This window comes from Sinocyclocheilus anshuiensis, unplaced genomic scaffold (assembly GCF_001515605.1).
Source record: "Sinocyclocheilus anshuiensis isolate Anshui unplaced genomic scaffold, SAMN03320099.WGS_v1.1 scaffold555, whole genome shotgun sequence".
In the NCBI taxonomy this organism is placed as follows: Eukaryota; Metazoa; Chordata; class Actinopteri; order Cypriniformes; family Cyprinidae; genus Sinocyclocheilus; species Sinocyclocheilus anshuiensis.
The window spans coordinates 294,806-317,686 of NW_015552571.1; the positions used below are offsets into that span (position 1 = coordinate 294,806).

Consider the following 22,881-nt stretch of genomic DNA (forward strand, 5'->3'; position numbering starts at 1 on the left):
CATAATTTGTCTAGGTGGACTGGAACTTGTGGACTCGTGAATATCAACACGTTGTACATCAAACTATTTAACTGCAAAAGAGCAAGAAAAATCTTGTTTTACATCCCATCTTGCAATGGCCCCTACAGTAGGTCTAATCCTTACCTTCTGGCTGCCTTCTGGATCCAGGGCATGTACACAGGACACATACTCCTGCATGGCCTGGTCCGCACTCATGTCCCCCAGCTGTTTCCATGCAGACCTGTGAACAGGAAGCACTCTGTTGGATTTTAAAGACTCTAAAGTCTCTTGCTCCCAAAAAGCTCATATTGTTGGACACAAAGTTAATTTACATTTACATTCATTTATTGAGCAGTCGATTTTATCCAAAGACGTGCAGTTAAGGAAAACCACAAGCAATTTGTCATAAGAGCCAACAATATTCATAGTACTAGTCAAGAATTGACTAGAGTTTTGAAGACATCAGATGTTGCCATCAACAATACAAGGTCCAAATCAAAATTCAAGATTTATCAAGAAATGCATGGCTTGTTAAGAGACTTACCATTTTCTCTGACCCTCGAAATCGAAGAAACCAGGTTTTGGTGTATTGCACTTTCCAACTTTGACCTGACAAACATACGTTTATTAATATATTTATGGTTTACTTAATAAAAACAAATGTTCAAATAACTGAAATGATGTCAAATGTTTTAGACAGTACTAATGTCAAATATTTTAGACTATAAACAAAACTGAACTTGACACTAAAAATAGATCTAGATATTTTATGTTATTTATAGGCAGAGTGGATCTTTATTAATTACTTATAATTAATCTATTTTTTTATTTTCTTTTATTACACAGACTGCAGAGAGTGACAACATTTATTGGAGAGAGAAAAAGGTAATAAATCGGGGACACATTGCTGGCTGGACATAAACCTGCATCACTCACATAAGCACCACATCTCAACTAATAACTAATATATTTAATGTTAACTTAATAACAGTTACTGTCCAATGCCCAAATAACCGGTTCCAGTGCCAGATGTTTTATACTCCAGAGTCCAGAACCAACAGGCATCTTCATCTGTCAGAACTCCATGCCCCTTACAAAACCTTACCATGTAATGTTTATTGAAACACTATTACTACAGTTATTGTTGGTGCATATACTGGGCTAACTTTATATAAGCCACTACTATTAAATAAATAAACGAAAGTAAGTAAAATGCCAGACAATCTCCAAGCTTCGTATCGTGTTTGCAGGTGATCTCATATGAATGTATCATGATTTTACAGTATCATAAACTATGTCAATAACAAGAAGGCTGGGATTACCTGTTTGAACCTGGCATACAGATACAGCAGCTGCTCTCTACTCACTGTCTGCACGAGATCTCTGACCCGGTCCGCTGCCGCCTCAAACTCATTCTCTAGATCGGCTCCTTCTAATCGAAGCGCTGTATCCCCAGCACCACAATCAAATTTCCCTAATCCGAAATCTGAATCCGAATCGGATCCTCCACCGAGCGGCTCTCCGGTGTCAGGCCGGGCTGGATCAGTACCGGAGCCCGTCGCTGAGTCGGGGGAGGAGGACGGAGATCTAGACGCCATTGAAAATAATTAAAATACCTTATAGGGGTAATCAACAGTATTTTACCTTAATTATTATTAATTTATAATAAAAACAGCGCAGGCAGTTGATTGCTATAGTACGTTATCCGTAATCCGATTCAGTCGGACTTGTTTTGAGAATTGGTCCGTGAATGGTACGTCAAAATAATAGGCACGAGTGCGTCCTGCGACTGCTGCTAACAGTTCCAACGGTTTTTAGGTCCTACCAGTTTTACAGTAGACGCATGATGTGTGGAATGGAATACTGCTACCATACTAGAACTTTTATATGTATTATCTATTAAATCCATAGATATGATTCTAGTGATTCAATCTCTCACTATATAATTTACTATACTGTATTACTATATTACACTATACTATCAAGTATTGGCCATCGTTTCAAAATTTTGAAAGAATTTAAACTTAAACACAGAAGAGATACAAAAATGTAATTTACATTATATGGTTTGCAACAAACCTTATTTGCTCTTTTCTTGATATTATTTTTTTAGCACTTAACAGGGATTTCTGCGCATATTTTTACAATACAGACATAGTCCACAAGATGGCACACAAATCACATTTTCCTGAGCGAATCTCGATATTACGCGTCCCACTTCTATTTTATTCCTATTCATCAGCGTGCTATGCCCGTTTCTTATTTCCTTTCCCTTTTGTCTTATTTCTGACTAAATGCTCAGAGGGATTAAACTAGATTTTTATCTTACATTTCCTTGCACATTTCTGGCTTGGAGTGTAGTAGTAGTCCAACATTTTTTATCTATACTTCCCTGTGTTGCCCATATAAGTGCCACCCTGGTGTTCTAAAATACAACAACATAAAGCAGGAATGCAGGCCTCTTAAGGGGCATAAATCAGGTCTCTATGGCCTTGAGTCAGCAAGCAATCAATATATCAGTTATACGGTGGCCGAGAGAGCTCAACGCACTGCAACTTAAGAAAACATTCTACATAGACTAGAGTGAAGGGCTCAGATGGACTGCTGGATGGCTGGTTTTAACTTTATTTTGCTTTGCAGTATACTCGAAATATTAATGCCATTTTAATCCTGATTAATATCCATCTGTTTAATAGCATATAAAACATATTGACATATTTGTGAAGATTGTCTTGCCCTTTGATAGTAGTATATGTTCTTTTTTATGAGAAAAGTAGGCCAGCTACAACTGAACTTATAAAACACTTTTTTCCCCCAAGAAATAAACCACTGCCATCATCCCATTTGACAAAACATAGGGCCTATGTGTATAAGTTATATAATTTTTGCATGTTATATCTACATATCATGTCATAAGCAGTATTAATATTAACATTATGTTATAACAAATAAAAATAATTAGTAATGTCTAACAATAAGTTTTGCAATACTGCACTCTAAAAAATGCTGGGTTAAATATAACCCAGCGCTGGGTTAAAAAGGGACAAACCCAGCTATTGGGTTGTTTTGACCCAGCGGTTGGGTTGTTTTGAACCCAGCTATTGGGGTGTTTTAACCAATTTAACCAAAACAACCCAATAGCTGGGTTTGTCCCTTTTTAATTTTTTAGAGTGTGAGCTTCCACAAAAAGCTTGTGAGCAGTTGCCAACGCAGAATTGGCCAGTAAGGCTTATCACGAGATTAATTTGCAAATAAAAGAAAATCATATATATAGGATTTTTTTTTTTTCCTTCTAGCCTGTAAAAATCATTCTAGACCAGATAGGCTACATACATTTGACGACACAGTAAAAATAACGAATTAGTAATAAATGGCGTAATAAATTATATGTAAGATAATATATATTACAAATTATATACAATATTATACTTATTACAAAACAATTGTTTTACACCCTTTCAATTCAAAGAAAAATCAATAGAAAATGTACATTAATAACAAAAAGGTATCTAAAAAAGTAATATGTACTTTTATTTCTAAATATTAAGACAAAAAGCATGATAAAATTAATCACAAACAGCTATTTCTAAAAGCACCCCAGGGCGCGCTGTGACGCACATACGTCTTTCGCTCAGTGCGCGCTGATGGCGGACAACAGCTACTTCACAGACGCCCAGAGAGTCCGCAGAGAGAAAGTCACTTCCCAGAGACGCCCGCACCGGGGCTGTAGCGCTGTCATTTAAGCACCTGTTTTGGGAAGTAGAGGGAGGTTACTTATAGTCCCTTTTTGTAGCGGGTTTCACTTTGAACGGGGTAATATGTGGGACCGGGGAATAGTGGACTGTGATAGACCGGGCAGGATTTAGACAACCCATGCGGCTCTGTAACTTAGTGACAGAAATAACAAAAGCCCCAAAAGAAGACGCTGCCCGACCCGAGGATATTATTATAGTCCGACTGTGGATATCTGCTCCGCCAGCATGAAGTTTGCGGAGCACCTGTCTGCCCATATTACTCCAGAATGGAGGAAACAATACATTCAGTACGAGGTAAGAGATTTATTTATGATTTTTTTCTTGGTGCATGTAGTTCGTAGTTGCGTCCCAGAGATTGTGAAGCAACTCGGAGGTACCAGTATGAGCAAAACTTAAGCGGGTTATTTGATTTGAACAGTTTGTAGTTGTAAATATTGTGCAAGCTATGAAATATTGTTTAAAGGCTTAAGTTAAATGATCTATATATATTTTTTAAACCGTATTAGACCTAAGGTGAAACAGTAATGTGTCTGGAAAATAAATTGCTAAATGCTTTTTATTTATTTAGTTAGTAATTTTATTTATTTATTTATTCATTAATTTTGTTTATTGCAATTTGTCCATTGAAGCATGTAATATGATATGCATCATTTGTCTATTCATGTTCTTTGATATTTATTAATGAGGGAACCATTGGCAGCTTTTACATCCAGACATTTTTATGTTTAGATGTATTTATTAGTATTTTCCTTTTTTATATTTCAGTTCATAGTGATTTTATTCTTGTTTCTTGACACTCTCACAATGAGTGCATCTGGAGCATTGTCAAACATTTGGGACAAAGGAGAAATCACCTTAAAAATCTATATATTCTGTTTTAGTATAACAGAAAGTTACATTACAAAAACTCACCTACATTCTTTCTTACGTTTTTCTTTTTTGGGATTAAGCCAGAAAGGTCATTTGATGTAATTAGTCTGCTCACCCACTTTATGTCTGCGGCAATTAATTTGCTGAGTGTAGTAGTTCAAATTATTTCTGCAGTAAAATCTTTTTCTTTTTTCTTTTGAATTAAATTTTAGAATGAGGCTTGATACAACAGCATATAATATATCAAATAGTCATGATTTCTGATTCTATAAAATAGTCATGATTTCTGATTCTTCTTATTAAATATATAATAAGCTATAAGCATACAATGTAGCTTTGAATAGCTCTAAATATATAGCATTAAAACAATATCATGAAAGATATTTATATTAATTTCCCACTATATAAGGTAGGTTTAAATGCACTCCCTTTTCTTCATTTAAGAAAGGTTTAACACAGCTGCAGTCCATGGCTTCCAAGGTTTTCAACCACCATTTGTTTTATGAATTATGAACAAAGGGAAGAGCTCTGAGAGATTCATGCTATATCCATCACTAAATATAACATGCACCACTATCAAGCCTCTGCTTCAGTAGAATGTAATTCCACTTAAAATAAAGTATAATTAGGAAAAACCTTCTCAGTTAAAATTAAGACATTTAAGAATTACTTGTGTTAAGAAATTATTACTATTATATAGAGTGTCATGTGTGATTATTTTTTTTTATCTTATGCTGTTTTTATTGACCTCTACACTCTAAAAATGATCGACTGGTCATTCAAACTGTTGAATAATGAATGTTTTTAAGAATGATTTTAATCGTATGTTGGTTTATTTATTGTTTCTGTGCTGTGAAATTATTGACTGCACCCGTAGACAATAAATCAATGGTATTTGTTGTGTGATGGTGGATGGTCAGAGCTTCAGCATCCGTCTTGGTGCAAAGGAGGAGAAATCCTTTGTCTGGAGCACTGAATCCGTAATCAGACGCAGAACCCAGACAAACATGAACTGTTGGAAAAACTGTAAACAAAACACATTTATCCAAGAAAATTGCAGTGATTGCCTATAAAGAATCACGGTAGTAGATTTTTGTTTTTACATAGTTTGGCAGATTGATTAAAATTGGACCACTTAATAGAAAATAGATGCATCTGTTGCAGATATTCTCAGGTGCTTTATATCTGTTGCATCTAAGCTTGATTGATTAATCTCAGTCGTCTTTGGGTGGACTTTCATTGTCAAACCTCAGTTACTAGCCTCATGTGCCAATTTGCATGTGCGAATGGACTGCAGTGAGATTCCAGCTTGATCTGTCAAGGACAAGACAAAGGACTCAAGGAAAATGTTTAATTCATAATGATCAACCTGTCATTTGATACTACCAGGGAGTGTTATATAGATCTGCGAGCTGTATTTACACCGTTTACATGACAGAGATATATGATTAGCAATATCCTTTCCAGCACTGTACAGCCTTATCGTTATGAACTCTCTGGATCTATTCTTTACATGCGGTGATAGATTGTGCATAAGTGCTTTGATTTTCTCTTGGCAAGATGAAGACGAACATCTTTTTTCAGCTACATTCAATACAATATGATCCATTGCAGCTCTGTCTTATGGAGTGTATCCCAAAGAAAAGCAGAATTTATTATTGTTTGGTCATTGAAGTCCCTCTGTGAGCAGTTAAGTCATGATTACTAGATGGACTCGGTCTCTGCTCATCTATTGCTTTGCTGCCTGTGGCTGACAGTGCCATAGAAAGTCAATGGGAAGCAGCCCCACAGGCTCTACGCAATAAAACTGAGTCCATAAACTGATTTTAGGAAGCTTATAAAAAATGAACTTCTTAAGAAAACGACAAGCTTCCTTAGTCCTTTCCTAAAAACGTTGAACAATGCAACGTGTTTTGTTTAATACTTTACATAACATCTTATCAACAAATGACCTTGAAAATATTATGACACATTGAGTGATTCACATGCTAAGGTGGAAAGAAGATTGCAATAATTGAAGGGTGAAAGAAGGTTGATGACACATTTAGTCTCCCAGTTGATAAATTGATAAACTTATTGAGTGATAAATTAATGAGGTCTAACACTCCGGCATGTGCATTTTAAGTAGCTGTAGTATCTTTTTTTTAAGGCTGACTAAGAAGGGAGAAAGTGAACGTGAGGAAGACGGTGTGTTTATGGAGGCATTCAACCATTCCCTCTGAACACCAGAGGAACATAATTCTGATTGTCAATTGTACAATCATAATATATGTGTTGCAGTATGTTATAGTTGAAATGACTTCATCAGGACAGGAGATTAATCTAATGTCAATACTGATTATTTTAATGTGCTCGTTCATTTCTGCTTAATTGTAGAAAAGCAATACCACTCTCCACCAGAGAAAATATGAGAATATTTAACACATGTTCACTTTTGTGTGAATGGTAAGGTGTTGTGGGTGGTTGCTAGGGTGTTGATATGCATTTCCTAAGTGTTCCTAGTTAGTGTTCCCATTTCCTAGTTGGTTTGGTTGTTAGGGTTTTCTGGGAGGTTGCTACTTTGGTGATTCTATCCAGTTGCTAAAGTGTTCTAAGTGGTTTGCTATGTGGTTGCTACTCTGTTCTAAGCAGTTGCTATAGGGCATTGCTAGGAAATGTTAGGCTTTTGCTGAGTGCAAAATGAGAAGTCAACCAAGTATTTGTGATCCCTAATCGGGGCTTGGATCCTTCCTTTTAGGGGTGGGCGATATGAACAAAATCTTATATTACGATATGAGTAATTTTATTTCATGGTAACAATATATTTCACGATATAGTTATTTTTGCTTTAAATAAGGTCTTTATTATATCAACATTTTTGATACCATTGAAATCTCATAATTCTTGTCACCATTGTCAATATGACAAATGCAAGTAAACTGAAGACTCACTGAAGACAACTGTCTGAGATTAAATAAGAATAAGAAACTAGTTACAAGCAATAGGACAAAAAACTAAAGTAGAACAAATAAATAAGAAATGCTACATACACTGTATAAAGTAATCAAATGTATAAAAACACTGTATATTCTTCACTGTGTAAATTAAATATATTATTCTTACTAAAGTTACAAAAGATATTTAGTCGAGAGCAATGACAGATTTTCTCTTTTGTTGTTTGATTGACATGAATGACAGACAGGAGGAATATTAGACTGCTGTCACTTTAAGAGCTGCCCGGATCCAATATACTGTTACATGTGTGTTTTCTTTCTCAGCTGTTTGCTTTCACTTACATTTACATTTACATTTAGTCATTTAGCAGACGCTTTTATCCCAAGCGACTTACAAATGAGGATAATAAAAACTAACAAAAGAGCAACAATATATAAGTGCAAATGACAAGTCTCGGTTAACCTAACGCAGTACACGTAGCAAGGTGTGTATATATATACACATATACATACATGCATATACACATGTATATATACATATATACACATACATATACATATATACATATATACACATATATATAAATATAAATATATTCAATACTCCCGCATCCTATGAGCACCATCTTCATGTGCGCGTGTGTGCCTCTCAGACGAAACCGAAATGAGTTATTTCGGTTTCGTCTGAGAAATTAGTTATTTCGCTTTCGCTGCAGATTGCATTTCACTGCTTAAAATAACTTGTTTTTAAACCAAAATGCTTAAAAACGCTTGCAAAATGATACGTTTTGTGCCCATGTAGCACAGCAACATCACATGAGCGTGTAACTGCGATAGAGACAATAGTCCAAAATCTCTACCAGTTAAAAAATTTCTACTGGTTAATTGTGTTTACCAGTATATCACTCACCCCTACTTCCATTAATGTACATCTGTAAGATTCATTTCACCTGTTTAATTGTCCTCTGGTGGAAAATATTAGTCCAATTTGAGGTAAAATTCATGTGTGTAGCACAACAGTATGAGTCAGGTTTTGGGGGGCAAATATTTTAATTTAAAGGGTTTATAGGAATAAATCACTAAAACTAACGATGTAACCCTGAACGATAGTTCTAGTGATACTTGCTTTACCAAATATATAATATAGCTTGTTTTGAGCATGCATACAGTATATTTCTTCAAAACAGCAGGTCTGCTTGCTGGCTGGGACGTATGGACCTTGCTGGCTGACTTCACAGACCTGCTGTTCACACATGCACTGACACACACTTACACGCACAAACACATATACACACAGGGACTTGCGCTCCCTCACCCACTGGGATGACATCTGCTGTCAGGCTCGCTGGACGCAAAGATCTACCCAAACCTCACACAGACGCATGCACACATATTTCTGGAGGATAGGCAGATGTATAGTGCAAAATTGTATCCTGGTTACAGTCTTTGGTTGTATAACTTGAATACTCTATAGAGCACATCTAGCCTTTGTGTCATCAACACCATTGCCATGGCAATGCCGCCATCTTGACGATTCTCTTATTTCATTGGTTGACACACTGGCCAGGCTTTGACTTTGAGTGTGAGATTTGTTTATAGTGAAAAGAAGTGTTCACAGCATCTGTACAGCCCCACATTAATTGGCTTTGGTTGGTGTTTAGCTTGAACGAAGGATGTCTGCTTAGCAAATAAATGTTCTTCATTGTTATTTGTCTTTTGTTGTGTCTAGATATGAATTTCAATCTATGCTATATATATTGACTGAGCACTTCCCTGCACTGACAGCAGCTTGTGTAGTAAATTGCCCGATAATGTTTCATCCCCTGTGTGCTAAATGTTTACGTTGACTACATCCGATAGATCTTATTTTATCATATAAAGAAGTGAGTCTGTAATCTTCCACTGTAGAAGTGTGTTTTGTCAGTTAAATAAAAATTAGCTTGATAGACTAAATTAACTCATTGTATTTATGTAAAATATATTACATTAATTTCAACATATCAAATGATATTTTTACATGACTAAAACCAGTTAATTTAGTCCATCAAGCAAATTTTCATTTACCTGACAAAATTGGTCTATATGTATAATGTATTTTTTTTTTATTTACATGTAGAGTTTATAATTTAATATTACTATAATTTCAGGTCAGGTAGAAATGGATTTAATTGTCCTTAATATTGCAATTGCACTTTTTAAGCAAACATTTTGACATATTTTGAAGCATACTTATCAATGTTTTAAGATGCTTTTCACTTTTTTTTAATAATGATGCATTATCTTCAAAGCCTCCCTGAGTTTAAAAAAGTCAGTTTTGTTCTCGAATGAATAAAACTACACCAATTACTGAGATTAACCTTGCTGTCATAAAATCAAATGCATTCAAATTACTGAGACAGCCCTATAGAAGAATCTATCAGAGACCTTTGGGAATAAAGTTATATGTTTTCACAGCCAGAAGTATCTGGAAACAGACTATGCATAATTGTCCAATGTTTTTCATTACCTGCAAGGTTAATGACATGCTAAGAGAAGTAGGTAACCATATTCCCAAAGAACTGAAAGTCACCATTTCACACAGAGTTTAATATTCATGTTTAAAGAAACAACAATGCCCTTATAACATGCTAGATCAATGTTTGAAGTAACCTCAATTAGCCTACATATCCAGCCAAGTCAACTCTCTTTGCCATGACAAGTTGCCTTAATAGGCTATGTAAGACTTCTGTACATCATTGCCCTATTGACCTGCACCATAAGACTGTGATCTCATCATTACCATATCTGCTTTTTTGACACAGGCTTTCAAGGAGATGCTCTATGCGGCCCAGGACCAGGCCCCATCCATAGAAGGTAAGGAAACTCCCTTCTGAACACGTAACCGACCAAACACTTTTTCCATTCTGTACTCATTTCCACCACCCTAGAATGAACTCCTACTATAAATAGAAGAAATTTCAGCATTGCCGCATCTCTCGCAAGACAGTGGGGCAGCTCGGCATAGCTATAATTAATACAGGACGTCAGATGTCCGCCGAGGCCTGAGGGTGAACGGGTGCGACGGGGAAATTGTTTATCTGAGCCACTATCGCAAAGAAGTAAACAGAGTTCTTGGGTTTCAAGTCATTGGGTCTCAAAGTGATGCAGCGTTGATGTTGTTCTAGTACTTTTAAATGAGTCTGTTACCTCTGATTTCCTATATGGTGGATGTTTCAAGGTGAACGTTTGGTTGGAGACGTCAGTGATAAAGTTTTATGTTTTGGTTTCATGTGGCGTTAAAGGGGTGGTTGACTGTTTTTTTTTCTAGGCTTGGTTGTGTTTATGGGGGGCAGTCTAACATGTTAATGCTTCGTTTTTAAAAAAACACATTATTTTTCACATAATTGACCTTTATTCTACACCGCTCTGTCCCTTCTCCTATAAACGCATTGATAATTTTCTATTTTTATGAAGCCCCTCCCTCAGAAATACGCAATGGGCTCAGATTGGTTCGCTGGCTCAGTGTGTTGTAGGGCTGTCAAAATGGCTGAAAAACTACATTTGAATTTTGTACTTAAATATTATCAAAATTCGAATTATATTCAAATTTAAAATGCACAATTTCAGTTAGGGTGAAGAAAAGCTTTTGGCTTCTCTCCCGAGGCCAAAAGAGGGCGCATCATTCAAAGCATAAGATAACACGAAAAAAAGTGCATAATGTTTAAAATAATGTTTATAAACCAATTATAATTAAGTTGCTTAAACAACGATAAACAAAACAGGCTTTCTAAACTCTTTTGTGCGAGACGCGTGTGCAAACAGTAATAGATGTCCGTCTAGAAAATGCATGAAATATGTGTTCTGTGTGAATGGCTTGGTTTCGGTTTTGATGTAAACAAGACCTTCTCCGCATTGATGTTCTCTTTTTCCGCAATATTTTGAATGGAGGTAGCAGTGCCGCATCTAGTGGGTTCAACTGGATAAGCTAAGAAAAACATTAAAATGCAATGACACTTACATCGTCATCGCGCAATTCTTGCATGCCACTGATAAGGCTGCCTGATGCACACCTAAAATTCGAATGCAACGTTTTTGCATTCGAATGTGGATTTTTATTTTAAATTCGACGAATATTCGAAATTCGAATATTTTTTGACAGCCCTAGTGTGTTGTGATTCGCTAAACCGCCAGTGTGCGTCTAAACGACACGCCCCTCACTTCAGCGGCATGTGCTGTGCTGTGTTGTATTGTAAACAATGGCATCGTCAATATTCCTTATCAATTTGAGCCCGATTGAGACGCAGAGGTTATGTTAGCTTATGTTAGCTTTTAATATACGGTTTTATTCTGATTAAAGCTTTAATATTGCAGAGCAGGGGACGTGAGGAACAGGATTAATAACCGCATCTTTAGAACATTGATTTTGAAACTTGTGATTAGAATCGTTAGAAGACAGAATCGCGATTCGTATATGAATAGATTTTTATGTGCACCCATAGTTTTCTCTTCCTCTTCTCTAAAGCAGATGGCCTCGCCCCCTTTGCTGCATGTTCCCGGGGGCTGGTTTTATCTAGGGTATGTGATGTCACTAACCCGGGAAGTAACTCTTCAACTCTTCAAAACAAAAAAGTTTTTGTAGGCATTAAACTGCCATAATTTTAAAAGACGATATCTCCATTTGCATTGAACATTCAGCGTCGTAACTTCAGAGATATTGTTTATGCTCAAACAGCAACATTACACACTAACTAACGTTAAAAAGTGAAATCGCAATCAACCACCCCTTTAAATTGAAAATGACACAACATGCTTTGCCGTAACATGTAATGATATGATGCGAGTATGAATTATAGTTTAAAGTGTCCTATGAGACAGTCAGTTGGATCATGAGCCATTGGACATATGTTTTGCCAGAAACAAGACTGAGCAAGCCATTCATAACAGTGCCAGACACCTGAAGAAGGTCCACACAGTTTGGCATCCATCAAACATCCTTCTGGAGATTGTGTGTGTGTGTTTATAAGGTCCTGTCAAACTAAAGAAGAGATGTTCTTTCCAGTCAGTGCTTCTGTATGTCTCTGTCAGACTTTGTGTGTGTGTCTGGCAGGCCACTTTGACCTTGTTTTTGGAATTCAGGGTTTCGTTAAGGTGGGAAATGAAAGCAAAGTTGGCATGTCTGTTCGTCAGGATAACAGATTTATTGTGTTTAAAACGTTTTGGGTGGAAAAGAGGAAAACGGCTGAGCTGCATTTTAACTGGGTTTTGCTTACTGGCATACAAATACTCTTTCCTGTATATAGTCACCCTGGTTTAACAGGTTGTTTGTAACTGTAATTAACTCAATACAAACACAGGAATTGTTATTATTAGTGGTGATTTCTGTGGCAAGAACCTTATACTTAGGGTTAGACATTTGAACTTGAACTTAGTGATATAATTCATCCCACATATTTGCTCATGCAGCTTATTGCAGAGAGTGTGCTATTATTTTTGTAAGCAATCAGACTTGCATTTTTGTTTGCCAGGAGGAGGATGATAAAATGGGTGAATAATTAGGCATGCAATATATCTCTACCATATCGGTTATAGGCCAATATTACAGATTCTATTTTTGTAGAATTTCTATTCTGTTTTTATTTTATCGATATTGTATATTTTGGTCAATATTGGTTATTGAAATGTGAATGCTTATTTCACCATTTGTTATGTTTAGTTTACCTTTGTTGTCATCTAACACTCACTTAAAGTTAATATTTGCACCTATTATTTAATATCACTGTTAAATGTAATCTTTATCATATCTCAAAATAAATATCATTATACTGTACATTATAATATAATGTTGTAATGCATAAATTCACTTCTAACATTTAAAATGGCTAATTTTAGTTTTTAGTATGTTATTTAACTTTTTTTATACAACATTTTAGGAATTTTAATAGCAGTAATTTATCTGAAAATAATTACCGGCTTGTCGTATAAACCAGAATTTTTATATTGGTTCATCTCTGGACAAAAATACCGTAGACTTACACTTAAGGTAAGGTACACTTAAAATTACCCAAGTAATACCTAGGATCTGAATACTTTGGATGCTTTTTTTCTTTTTAAATACAGGCGGTGATCTATTGAACAACAGTTGTGATATCATGTAACTACTGGATTAAGCTAGTTTAAGTCTTAATGATAATGTGGCCAGTATATGTTATTATAATCAATGCCAGTGTCTAAATCCAGCAGATAAGAATTAATCCATAAAGATCAATGGCTTTCTCGCTTTCCCAGCGTTCAGTCGAAGCCCCACACAGTTTCCAGTATCAGTACAGCTGTGGTGCCGTGGTCTCTTCTTTCTTTCAAAACCACTTTGATGTCCCTCTGCAGGGAAAGTGAATTGATGGAAAATGAAAGGGAGGAAAATAGAGTAAAGGAATAGGTAGACTTATTGAAGCACCTGTCATGTGGCTTTTATATTAAATTTATTGTCTATCAAAACTCTTAACATGATTTGTGAGGCTTAACGCAGTAGTTTTTCACATATAGGTTTGCAATGTCAGAGTCTGTTGAGATCAAGTGATGATTTTATTAAATAAACCTCCCATGAAACACTAATTACCACAGCTAGACTTATGACGGAGCTTTTTTCCTTCACAGTCTGCAGAGTATAAGAAAGAGGAGTTTTGATATTCTGTGAACACACTGGTGCCTCAGGGAGGCAATTTATTGGGTTATTACGGCCCTCTCTCTCTATGGCCTGATCTGATATAGTCATATTGAAAGCTCAATATTGAGAGAGGGGCAGTTCAAATGTCAGCATTCCCTTACACTGTCAGGAACACGGATCGGCTCAGTATGCTAATGTGTTCGGGTATGGAAATAAGCAATTGAGGTCCCTAAGGGGCCTGAGGTACGTGAGAGTTTTTATAAATTCTTTGAAAGACAGAGGATGAAAGATCACTTGAAACTTGCTGTAGACCCTGATGCAAGACCCCTTTTTGTGACAAACTCAGTGTACCAACACTTACCTAACAGTATTTCAATGTACTTAAAGGTGCACTAAGCACCAAAACAAACACGCCCATACCCCAACAGGAGCTCGCCCCTATTTTGAAATCTCCGCCCCACACGTACCTACACAACCATGGCAACAACGATCGCAGAAACAAGTGAAGATGACACACAAGCATATTCAAACAAAAGCCAACACAGATAAGTTGTGTGAAACGAAGCAAAATCAACGTTACTCACCTATCATGAAGAAACAACGCAACCTCAGCATGCGATTCGAGCCCTTGAGTTTTCTCCACCGCTGGAAAACTGCTCCGATATTAACGTGTGGGTCCTACCTCTTGCCTGATCGTAACCCTTCTATTTAATGTTTTATTTCTCTGATATTTTCCTCTTTTTTTTTTTTTTGTCTGCAATCTCTCTCTGTCTATAGTCGATCTGCTAATATCCGTCCTGTGCACTCAAATTGAGCGCTCTCTTCTCTCTATCATTGCAAGACACGCCCCCTTACTGCTGATTGGCTACAAGTGTGTTTTGGGACTCGGTCCGACGCTGTGGTCAAAAGCGTTGTTCAAAAATTTCACCTTTAAAAGGGAACCATGAAGGAAGTAATCTCAGAATGTAAAGCATGTTCATTCAGTGATATACAAAAACAACACAAAAAGCATTGATAAAAATGATTTGGTCTAATATAAAATATTGAACACTGTTGTTTATTTTCATTTTTTTGGTTATTTGAGAAATGGTTAATTAGCTTAGCAGCATGCTAACATAAGCAACTGTGAGCAGATTTGTGGCAAACAAAGCTCATTAGCATGTGTAAATATGAACTTGAGCCAGAGGGGTTTGCCAGGACACTATTTTTTTTTTGTAAGGGACAGGAATGGTTCGCCCATGGTCACCTAAAGGTCATCTGACTCCCACTACAAAGTGATTCAAGTGATAAGCTTGCCAGTTTAACACTCTTCAGTTTAGCTGTAATTGAGGTGAGTGCATTCATATTGCCTTCGTCTGCTCTTTCCAAGACTTTTATGGATTTGGAGTCTTATTTAACCTGCACTACGGATCTTTTGTCTGAGCCCAGAGGTTTTAATTAAAGACAAGACAGCAGTGAAGGAAATATGAGCGCTAGCTTATTTTTTTTGCTTGCTTAATTTCTTGCTTGCGTGTATCTGGGTTGGCCAATTGAGATGTGGATGTAGATGTAGATGCATCTTTATTGATCTTCATAGGAGGAATTGAATTGGACACAGCAGCAACACAAATAGACAAAAAAAAAAACAGAAAATAAAAGAAATTGTAAAAATACCAACAAATATTAATATAAAAATTTAAATATGAGATTAAGGCGTGCATATGAAAGCTGGAAAATGCTTCCTCAACAGGCAGCATACGGAGGAAGGCAACATTGTACATCCGAATCCAATGATTGCAGCATAGATGTATCCTTCGCTGTCTATGATACACTATCCTGTGCATTCAATTCTGTCACATTCAAGGTAAAAAATAAAAATGGCATATGAAAGTTGAGGTCAGTTTGATGTCATTTCTAGTGAGAAATTAGTAACTAAATCACCAAAGCTCTCTCTGTTGTCTTGTAAATCATTAAACCTTTATGCTGCCTTGGGGCTAGTTCACACAGAACACGTTTTTCCATTCCACTGTGCTACTTTTCCATTGTTTTTCTATGTAAACAAGGCGGATGGATGTGTTTGACCGTGTCATGCCAATCTAAAAGCGCAGCACTCAAGTTAAAAGGAGTTCAACTTATTTTGGACACAGACAATGTATATTAAGTCACGATATGAGATCAAGTGACAGTAAATTAATTTGAGCATTATTTCAGATTTACAAACAATAACTACAGTAATAGACCAAAATGAGTGCAATTTGTTCTTGTGAAAGTCAGGGGCATAGCAAGTCATCAGTGTAGAAATTTCAACATTTAATGATACTTGATTATATTTTACTATGGAATGTTATTGTGTATGACCACATTGAAAATTGTGGAAAAATGTGGCAGTCTGGTTCAGCTGCTTATTTTGGTTAGGAACTGCATACTTAAACAGTACGAGGCTGTATGACTGACATAACATTACCATCCACAGTTTTTTGTTTCCTTTTTTAAACTAGCATCATTTCAGCTTGTCATATAGAAATCACTTTTCACAGTCCAGTCAGTTCCAGAATCAAATAAATAAAATCAAGTCTATTGTATATTTCTCCTGAGTGAATATCCTTCAGATATCCAACCGTTTGGCATGTCTCTTCATTCACAAGTGTCTGAAATCTCTCTTTTTTATGTTTCTGTCTTTGTATGGACAGATTCAGGACCCATTCCCATTGAATCCTCCAGCCTTTCAAGGTTTAATGATGCTGAATCAATACCGGCAGAAAAGCAATTGTGTGCATCTTCTTCTACTCTATAGGTTAAGCTCCTGGTTGGCTGGCTGCTCGGGCACACCTCCAGTAATCCAATAAAGCTAGAGAGATGAGGTGAAATTATCTTCCCGGTTGGAATGAACACAGGGACATAAGAAAGCATCTAGTATAGAGTCCTGCTCTCTATAGAACCAGAAACAAGGGAACTGGGTAACCTTGAATCTTGTATCTGTAGATCACATACGCTTTGCAAAGTTTTGTTAGAAACAACTGCATTTAAATTATTTTTCTACACTGTATTTTTCTAAATGCTAGTCGTTTTTACAGAACAAAAACTTAAAATGCTACTATAAAATGTAATTGGTAAATTACCATACTATATCCACCTTATTTTTAACGTAAGGTGAGTGTGGCCATTTGGAACTTGACTGTGCTAGGTTCCCAGTGTCAATGACTTCCAGTTATTTTACCTGTACAAAAACAGTCTGTTATGCTGCTTGATATTTCTTATCATATTATTTTATTGTATTGTCTTAATTATAAACACACTACTTTTATGTTTACTGCACTCTATTATTCTAGTTATATGCCTATAGCAGCTAATGAATAGAAAGTCTCGCACAAAATAACTTACTTCCGTGTTGCAAAATAAGGGGAATATTGTGAAAAAAATGGTCGAACAATGTATTATATTTAATTTTTGTTTTTTTTACTGATTATAACAGGATGTATTTGACAGTGTTTTGTATGTGTGTGTGTCATTTAAAGCTGAGTAGGGCTCTTGTCATGGGGAGCTGTGAACAGCTTTTTGCCTGCTGAGAGAGCAGCCAGCGTAATTAGTGTTTGGGGCTCGTTCTGATCAAAGAGCAGCAATTAGCATCATTCTCTTACTTCCTCTTTGAGTCTGGACACAGTTCACACTCACACACACACACACACACACACACACACACACAAGTTATGATAAACCTTGGTTGTCTGGTTCAGAGTGTTTTTATTATCCATTTATATTATTCAGGCACACTTTATTCACAAATTATTCTGTGCTCATGTATTCAAAAAGATCAGACCACATTTGCCTTTCATTCGGCTTTTTGTTTGCTAATTAATCAGGTATGAATAAGCCATTTTACAGACCATCTGGACTACCTACAATTCCTAAAAGAACATTTGAATACAAGGTTCATGTAACCCAATTAATTAAAGCCAACGCATAAATAATAATGTCATTTTCGTTCTCTCAGCTCTTGTGCTGAGGAGGTGTATTTTCAGTTTTGTGTTCCTCCATCCTGTTTTAGCCTGTTGTTTTGACAGATGTGTGTTGGCTTATTTTAAGTGTAGGAGGTCTTGTTGTTGTTATTGTTATTCGGCACACGTGTGGAGGTGCCACGTCTCTCATTAGCACAGATTCCGATCGGGGAGCTTTGGGAGTGCGCTGTTCCCCGGTTGTGCTGGCCCAAGGACACGAGGCCAGGCAGGGTCCACATTCAAGGGGGCCGCTAGCTTGGCAGAATCAGCACGGCGCCAACCCCCCAGTACTCTGCATTATTGATGGACTTCTTCACAAGTTGCCACTCAGATGTGGAGCTCGATGCTAATTGTGCACTAGCTGGGTTGTTTTTACTTCCTTCTCGGTGGAGAAACAAACACGCAAAAACACTGTGATGAATAAATAAAAAACATTGAGTACATTTGTTATAAATGTAGTGAATTTGTTCTGTTTATGAAAAGCATTTATGCTAGAGATATTTGTAAGGTGGATAAACATATATTAGTGTGGATCAAATGTTATGTGCGTGCATTTTTTTCAATGTGTTTAACTTCAATGGAAATTCAGTGGGAATTTCAGAATATTCAGTGGGAAGTAATGTAGAGCAGTACATGATTGTATTTATCTGGATTTGATTTGATAAATCAAATTTATTTTATATTTTATTTTATTTTAGAGAAATTCAGGGAGATAAAGGTATTTTTCTGAGAAATTCAGTAGGAAATTCCTTTTTTTAAATTATTTTATTTTAGTTGTATTTTTTTTGTCTTGTTTATATTATTTTATCTTTATTATTATTATTATTATTATTATTATTATTTCTGCTAATTTTATTATATATTGAAAAAAGTTGTTTCAGAGGTGGAAAAGTAATTTTATTAACATTATTTATTTATTTATTTATTTCAGAGTAATGTGCACTGATAAATCTTGTGCAATAAAACTATGGACACGTAAGGAAATGTAGGCATGCAGGAAAGTGAAATTTAGACATGTAGGAAAGTGGATAGTCTATTTTGATTTAATCTTGCCTTTTAAGACTAATGCCATGAGCTTTTATACTAAAAGCATTCGAGATGAGCAAAAAATGGGTGCATTGAAATGAAAGCTTGCAAAAAATGGTTGCTAAGGGACAGGCATTTTAAGAAGGAAAAAACAGAGTGAGCAAAAATAGTATGTATAGTAAGATATTACGAATCTTTTCCTCCTGTACTGGAGTGAAACGTTTCAGAACAGGACAGGATGGTTTGAAATCTGCTATTGACAGCCTAAACTAGCGCACAGACTGACAGCCAACAGAGAGTTAGGCGGACTGTAGGAGAATCCCACATCTCATGTTAAATGCAGTTGCCTCTGCTACAGTAGCTTAGAGCAGTGAACCCCAAATCCAGGAGAGATGAAAGTCCATCCATAATTCATCTGTGAATTACACCTAGGCCGAACGGTGTGGGGGATTGTCTGGAGCAGAGGAAGGACAGGGGGAGGGGAGGACAGGAGGTTATGGGAGGCAGCAGGAGTCAAGGTCTTATTTGACAATGTGCACTTAAGCTTTTAAACATCTAAGACCGCACATGATGGATGCACGTATGACTCGCTGTTTCAATATCCAGAAGCCGCAGAATGTTAGCCATAAAGATAAATGGATAGATATGTTATTAAAAGAGTTAGCACATACTTATTTTTACAGTAAATGCAGTGTAGACAGTAAATGATTTGAGACTTTGCTTGATGTGTAGCAGAAAAATTATAGGTTGACTGCAGTATCTTGAAAAGCGAAGAATAGAATCGTAACTTGTATTATCAAACATTTTCATTTTGGCCACTATGACACATTGACGTTTAGCAGCTTATGTCTTGCCTTTGTAAATGAGCCATGGAATACACACTTTAGTTCTTGTTTTAAAACAGACTGTTGAGTTTATTCATAAGGGAGGAGGTCGAAAGGAAACTATAGGAGGCGGCTGTGATACCATATGCTCAGGTATTTCAGATTTCTGCCACGCATTCAAAAGCACATTTTCCTCTTGTTTTAGTGTCTTTGCCTTGTGATCTCTTGTTTTATACACTACTGTTCAAATGTTTGGGGTCAGTAAGATTTTTTTTTGAAAGAAGTCTCATCCAAAGCAAGGCTGCATTTTTTTTTTATCAAAAAATACCGCAAGTAGTAAAATTGTGAAATATTATTACAATTTAAAATAATTTTTTTCTGTCTTAATATGTTTTAAAATGTAATTTATTTCTGTGATGACAAAACTGAATTTTCAGCAGAATTTACTCCAGTTTTTAGTGTCACATGATCCTTCAGAAATCATTCTAATATGCTGATTTGCTGCTCAAGAAACAATTCTTGTTATTAATGTTGAGAACGTGTGTGCTGCCTATGTTTTTGTGGAAAAATAATTTTATATTTGAAATAAAAAATAAATATAATAAATGTATTTTTCAGTATTCTTTGATGAATAGGAAGTTCAAAACAATAGCGTTTATTTAAAATGGAAATCTTCCATAACATTATAAATGTATTTACTGTAATCTTTGATCAATTTAATGCATCCTTGCGGAATAAAAGCATTTTTTTTTCTCTTTTGAATGGTAGTGTCTGTTCACAAAACAAAAGGAAACTAAAGTTGTTTTAACATTACCTTGGAGCTGTTCACACAGGTTAGTTGGTAAAGTTACACAAAAGATATATATACATATGACCTTGCTCAGGAACTTTCCATTTGATAGGAATAATCAATTATAGTTTGTTCAGCTACATTTCAGCAAGTAAACTTAATATACAGACTGTTTCCATCCCTATAAGGTCATCCTGGGACATTCCTATTCCTTTATGCTACCAAAAAAAAAAAAAAGTCAGACCATATCCATCAGCATCTCCACTTGCACTTTGATAGCTGCAATCTGATTGGTTGATCTGTCTCTAGTGTGTTTCTGCAGAACAGATTGTGTTGCTGAGAGGTCTGCTGTCTTCAACACATTCATCTTTAATCTATATTCTAATGGGCTTTCCCTCCAGGGAGTTCACAGGTGCCAACAACCCCCATAGCAATGTGAGAAAATTGAGCAGATCTATACAGGACGTCCTGCAAGTGCTAAAATACGAGGGTAGTTTTACATTTTGATGGGTTGTTGTGGCTAACAGTAGATTTTTAAAAATTAGTTTAAAAACACTAATTGTGTTTCTCAGAGGATTACTGGTTTCCTGTTAGTCATCATGTTCATGCAATTTTGTCACCTTGGCCTATTTGCCTTTTTTTATCAAGAACCCATTTAGTGGTTGTGTAGGAAACATTGTACTTTTTTATAGGGGCTAAATTTATCCTAGTGCCTTTGTGTGCCAAAGCAGGTGGGTTTAATTTGAGTGTGGCCCCTGTGGGTCAGTGTGTGTGTGTGTGTGTGTGTGTGTGTGTGTGTATTCCCATGTTGACTTGGATCGTTTTATGCCATACCGTAGCCCAGAGCAAAGTACAGACTGGAGAAACTCTGTTGACATTGACAGGCATTGGTTGACATTAGAGGAAGAAGAAAGAGTCCTGGAGCTCATTTCTTTACACTTGAACACCCACAATGCACTTCTCGTTAGCCAAGTCTATGACATGAAGATCACAAAAACAGCCCTCCCATTTAATTTACATAAAATTATCATCATTGTATTTAATCACTGAAATAAACATTTTCTTTAAAGGAAGCCTTCAGATATAAATCATATAGGAGCTCTCTGAAAAGCCAGACACTCTGAGGGAAATGGTTATATGAATTATTGATGGTTATTGTTCCCGGTCAGCTTGATTTATATTAAATGATAAATTATTCACAAAGGAGAAGATGTGAGATGCAAGCCCACCTCAGCATTTTAACCCTGATTTTATTGGATTGGAAATTAAATAAAAACTACACAACTGTCAGATTAAGTAAATGAGATGTGTTTTGAAGCTTTTTATTATCTTATTTTATTATGATTTATATTATGATTATGATGAATAGCCCAAGGTTAATCAGTGTTGATCTGTAGTTGTTTTGTATGTATGTAAATCACCCACAGCCCAACAGACCAGGAATTTTTGTTTTTAGGGCATGAGTTATATTGTTTATGTTTATTATATGAAGTTAATATTCTCTGGTATCTTTAAGCCAGATATATGTGCGTATTGATAGATCACCTCAACATCTGCTGGTAAAGCTTTTAGAGAGTGACTGTGTAATTCTTTGAACGAGAATGCAGTGATTATCCGCAATTTACAATTTACGTTCTCGCCTGAGGATGCATGCATATTTCAGCACATCCACGGCTTGCGGGTAATGTATTCGAGATGAGTATTAATAATCACCAATTACCACTGTAACCTAATTGTAATCCAACACCAGAGTCTCTCGCGCTTCGTACAGATGGCCCACGTAAGCCCTGGGGAAGGAACGATGGAGACAGAGGGAGGAAGTAGACGGGAGTTGGAGAAGTAGATAAAAGGAGAGATTTGATGGTAAGACGAGTGGAGGCGGGGTCAGTGATATGAAGAGATTCATGTAATATACTTTCATTAGCAACATACGTTCAGCTTCATGGTGTTTACCACATAACCAGCCTGTAGCTGGTTCCCAGTGTCTTTATTAGACAAGATTTCATAGATTTTTTTTAGATGATTAAGGGTGAACTACTGAATAAATTATTTGTCTTTCAACTATATAT

At 36.1% G+C, this 22,881-nt stretch overlaps 2 protein-coding genes across 4 annotated transcripts in view; one reads left to right on the top strand and one right to left on the bottom strand.

Moving 5' to 3' along the window:
- LOC107665066 (acyl-CoA-binding domain-containing protein 6) overlaps positions 1 to 2,408 on the bottom strand; it is a 32,401-nt gene extending 29,993 nt beyond the window's left edge. The window contains exons 1-4 of one of the 3 annotated variants that reach the window (XM_016455817.1): positions 2,330 to 2,408; positions 1,368 to 1,587; positions 545 to 609; positions 145 to 241 (exon numbers count right to left, since the gene is read on the bottom strand). In XM_016455817.1, the coding sequence (XP_016311303.1) occupies positions 145 to 241; positions 545 to 609; positions 1,368 to 1,587; positions 2,330 to 2,343 (396 nt within the window). In that variant the 5' untranslated portion in view covers positions 2,344 to 2,408. Of the gene's footprint in view, positions 1 to 144; positions 242 to 544; positions 610 to 1,322; positions 1,772 to 2,329 lie in introns of those variants that run through there. The other 2 variants (XM_016455815.1, XM_016455816.1) reach the window with 2 other exon arrangements.
- Positions 2,409 to 3,607: 1,199 nt separating this feature from the next.
- LOC107665065 (xenotropic and polytropic retrovirus receptor 1 homolog) overlaps positions 3,608 to 22,881 on the top strand; it is an 81,142-nt gene continuing 61,868 nt past the window's right edge. The window contains exons 1-2 of the mRNA XM_016455814.1: positions 3,608 to 4,049; positions 10,360 to 10,411. Coding sequence (XP_016311300.1) covers positions 3,981 to 4,049; positions 10,360 to 10,411 — 121 coding nt within the window. The 5' untranslated portion in view covers positions 3,608 to 3,980. The remainder of the gene's footprint in view (positions 4,050 to 10,359; positions 10,412 to 22,881) is intronic.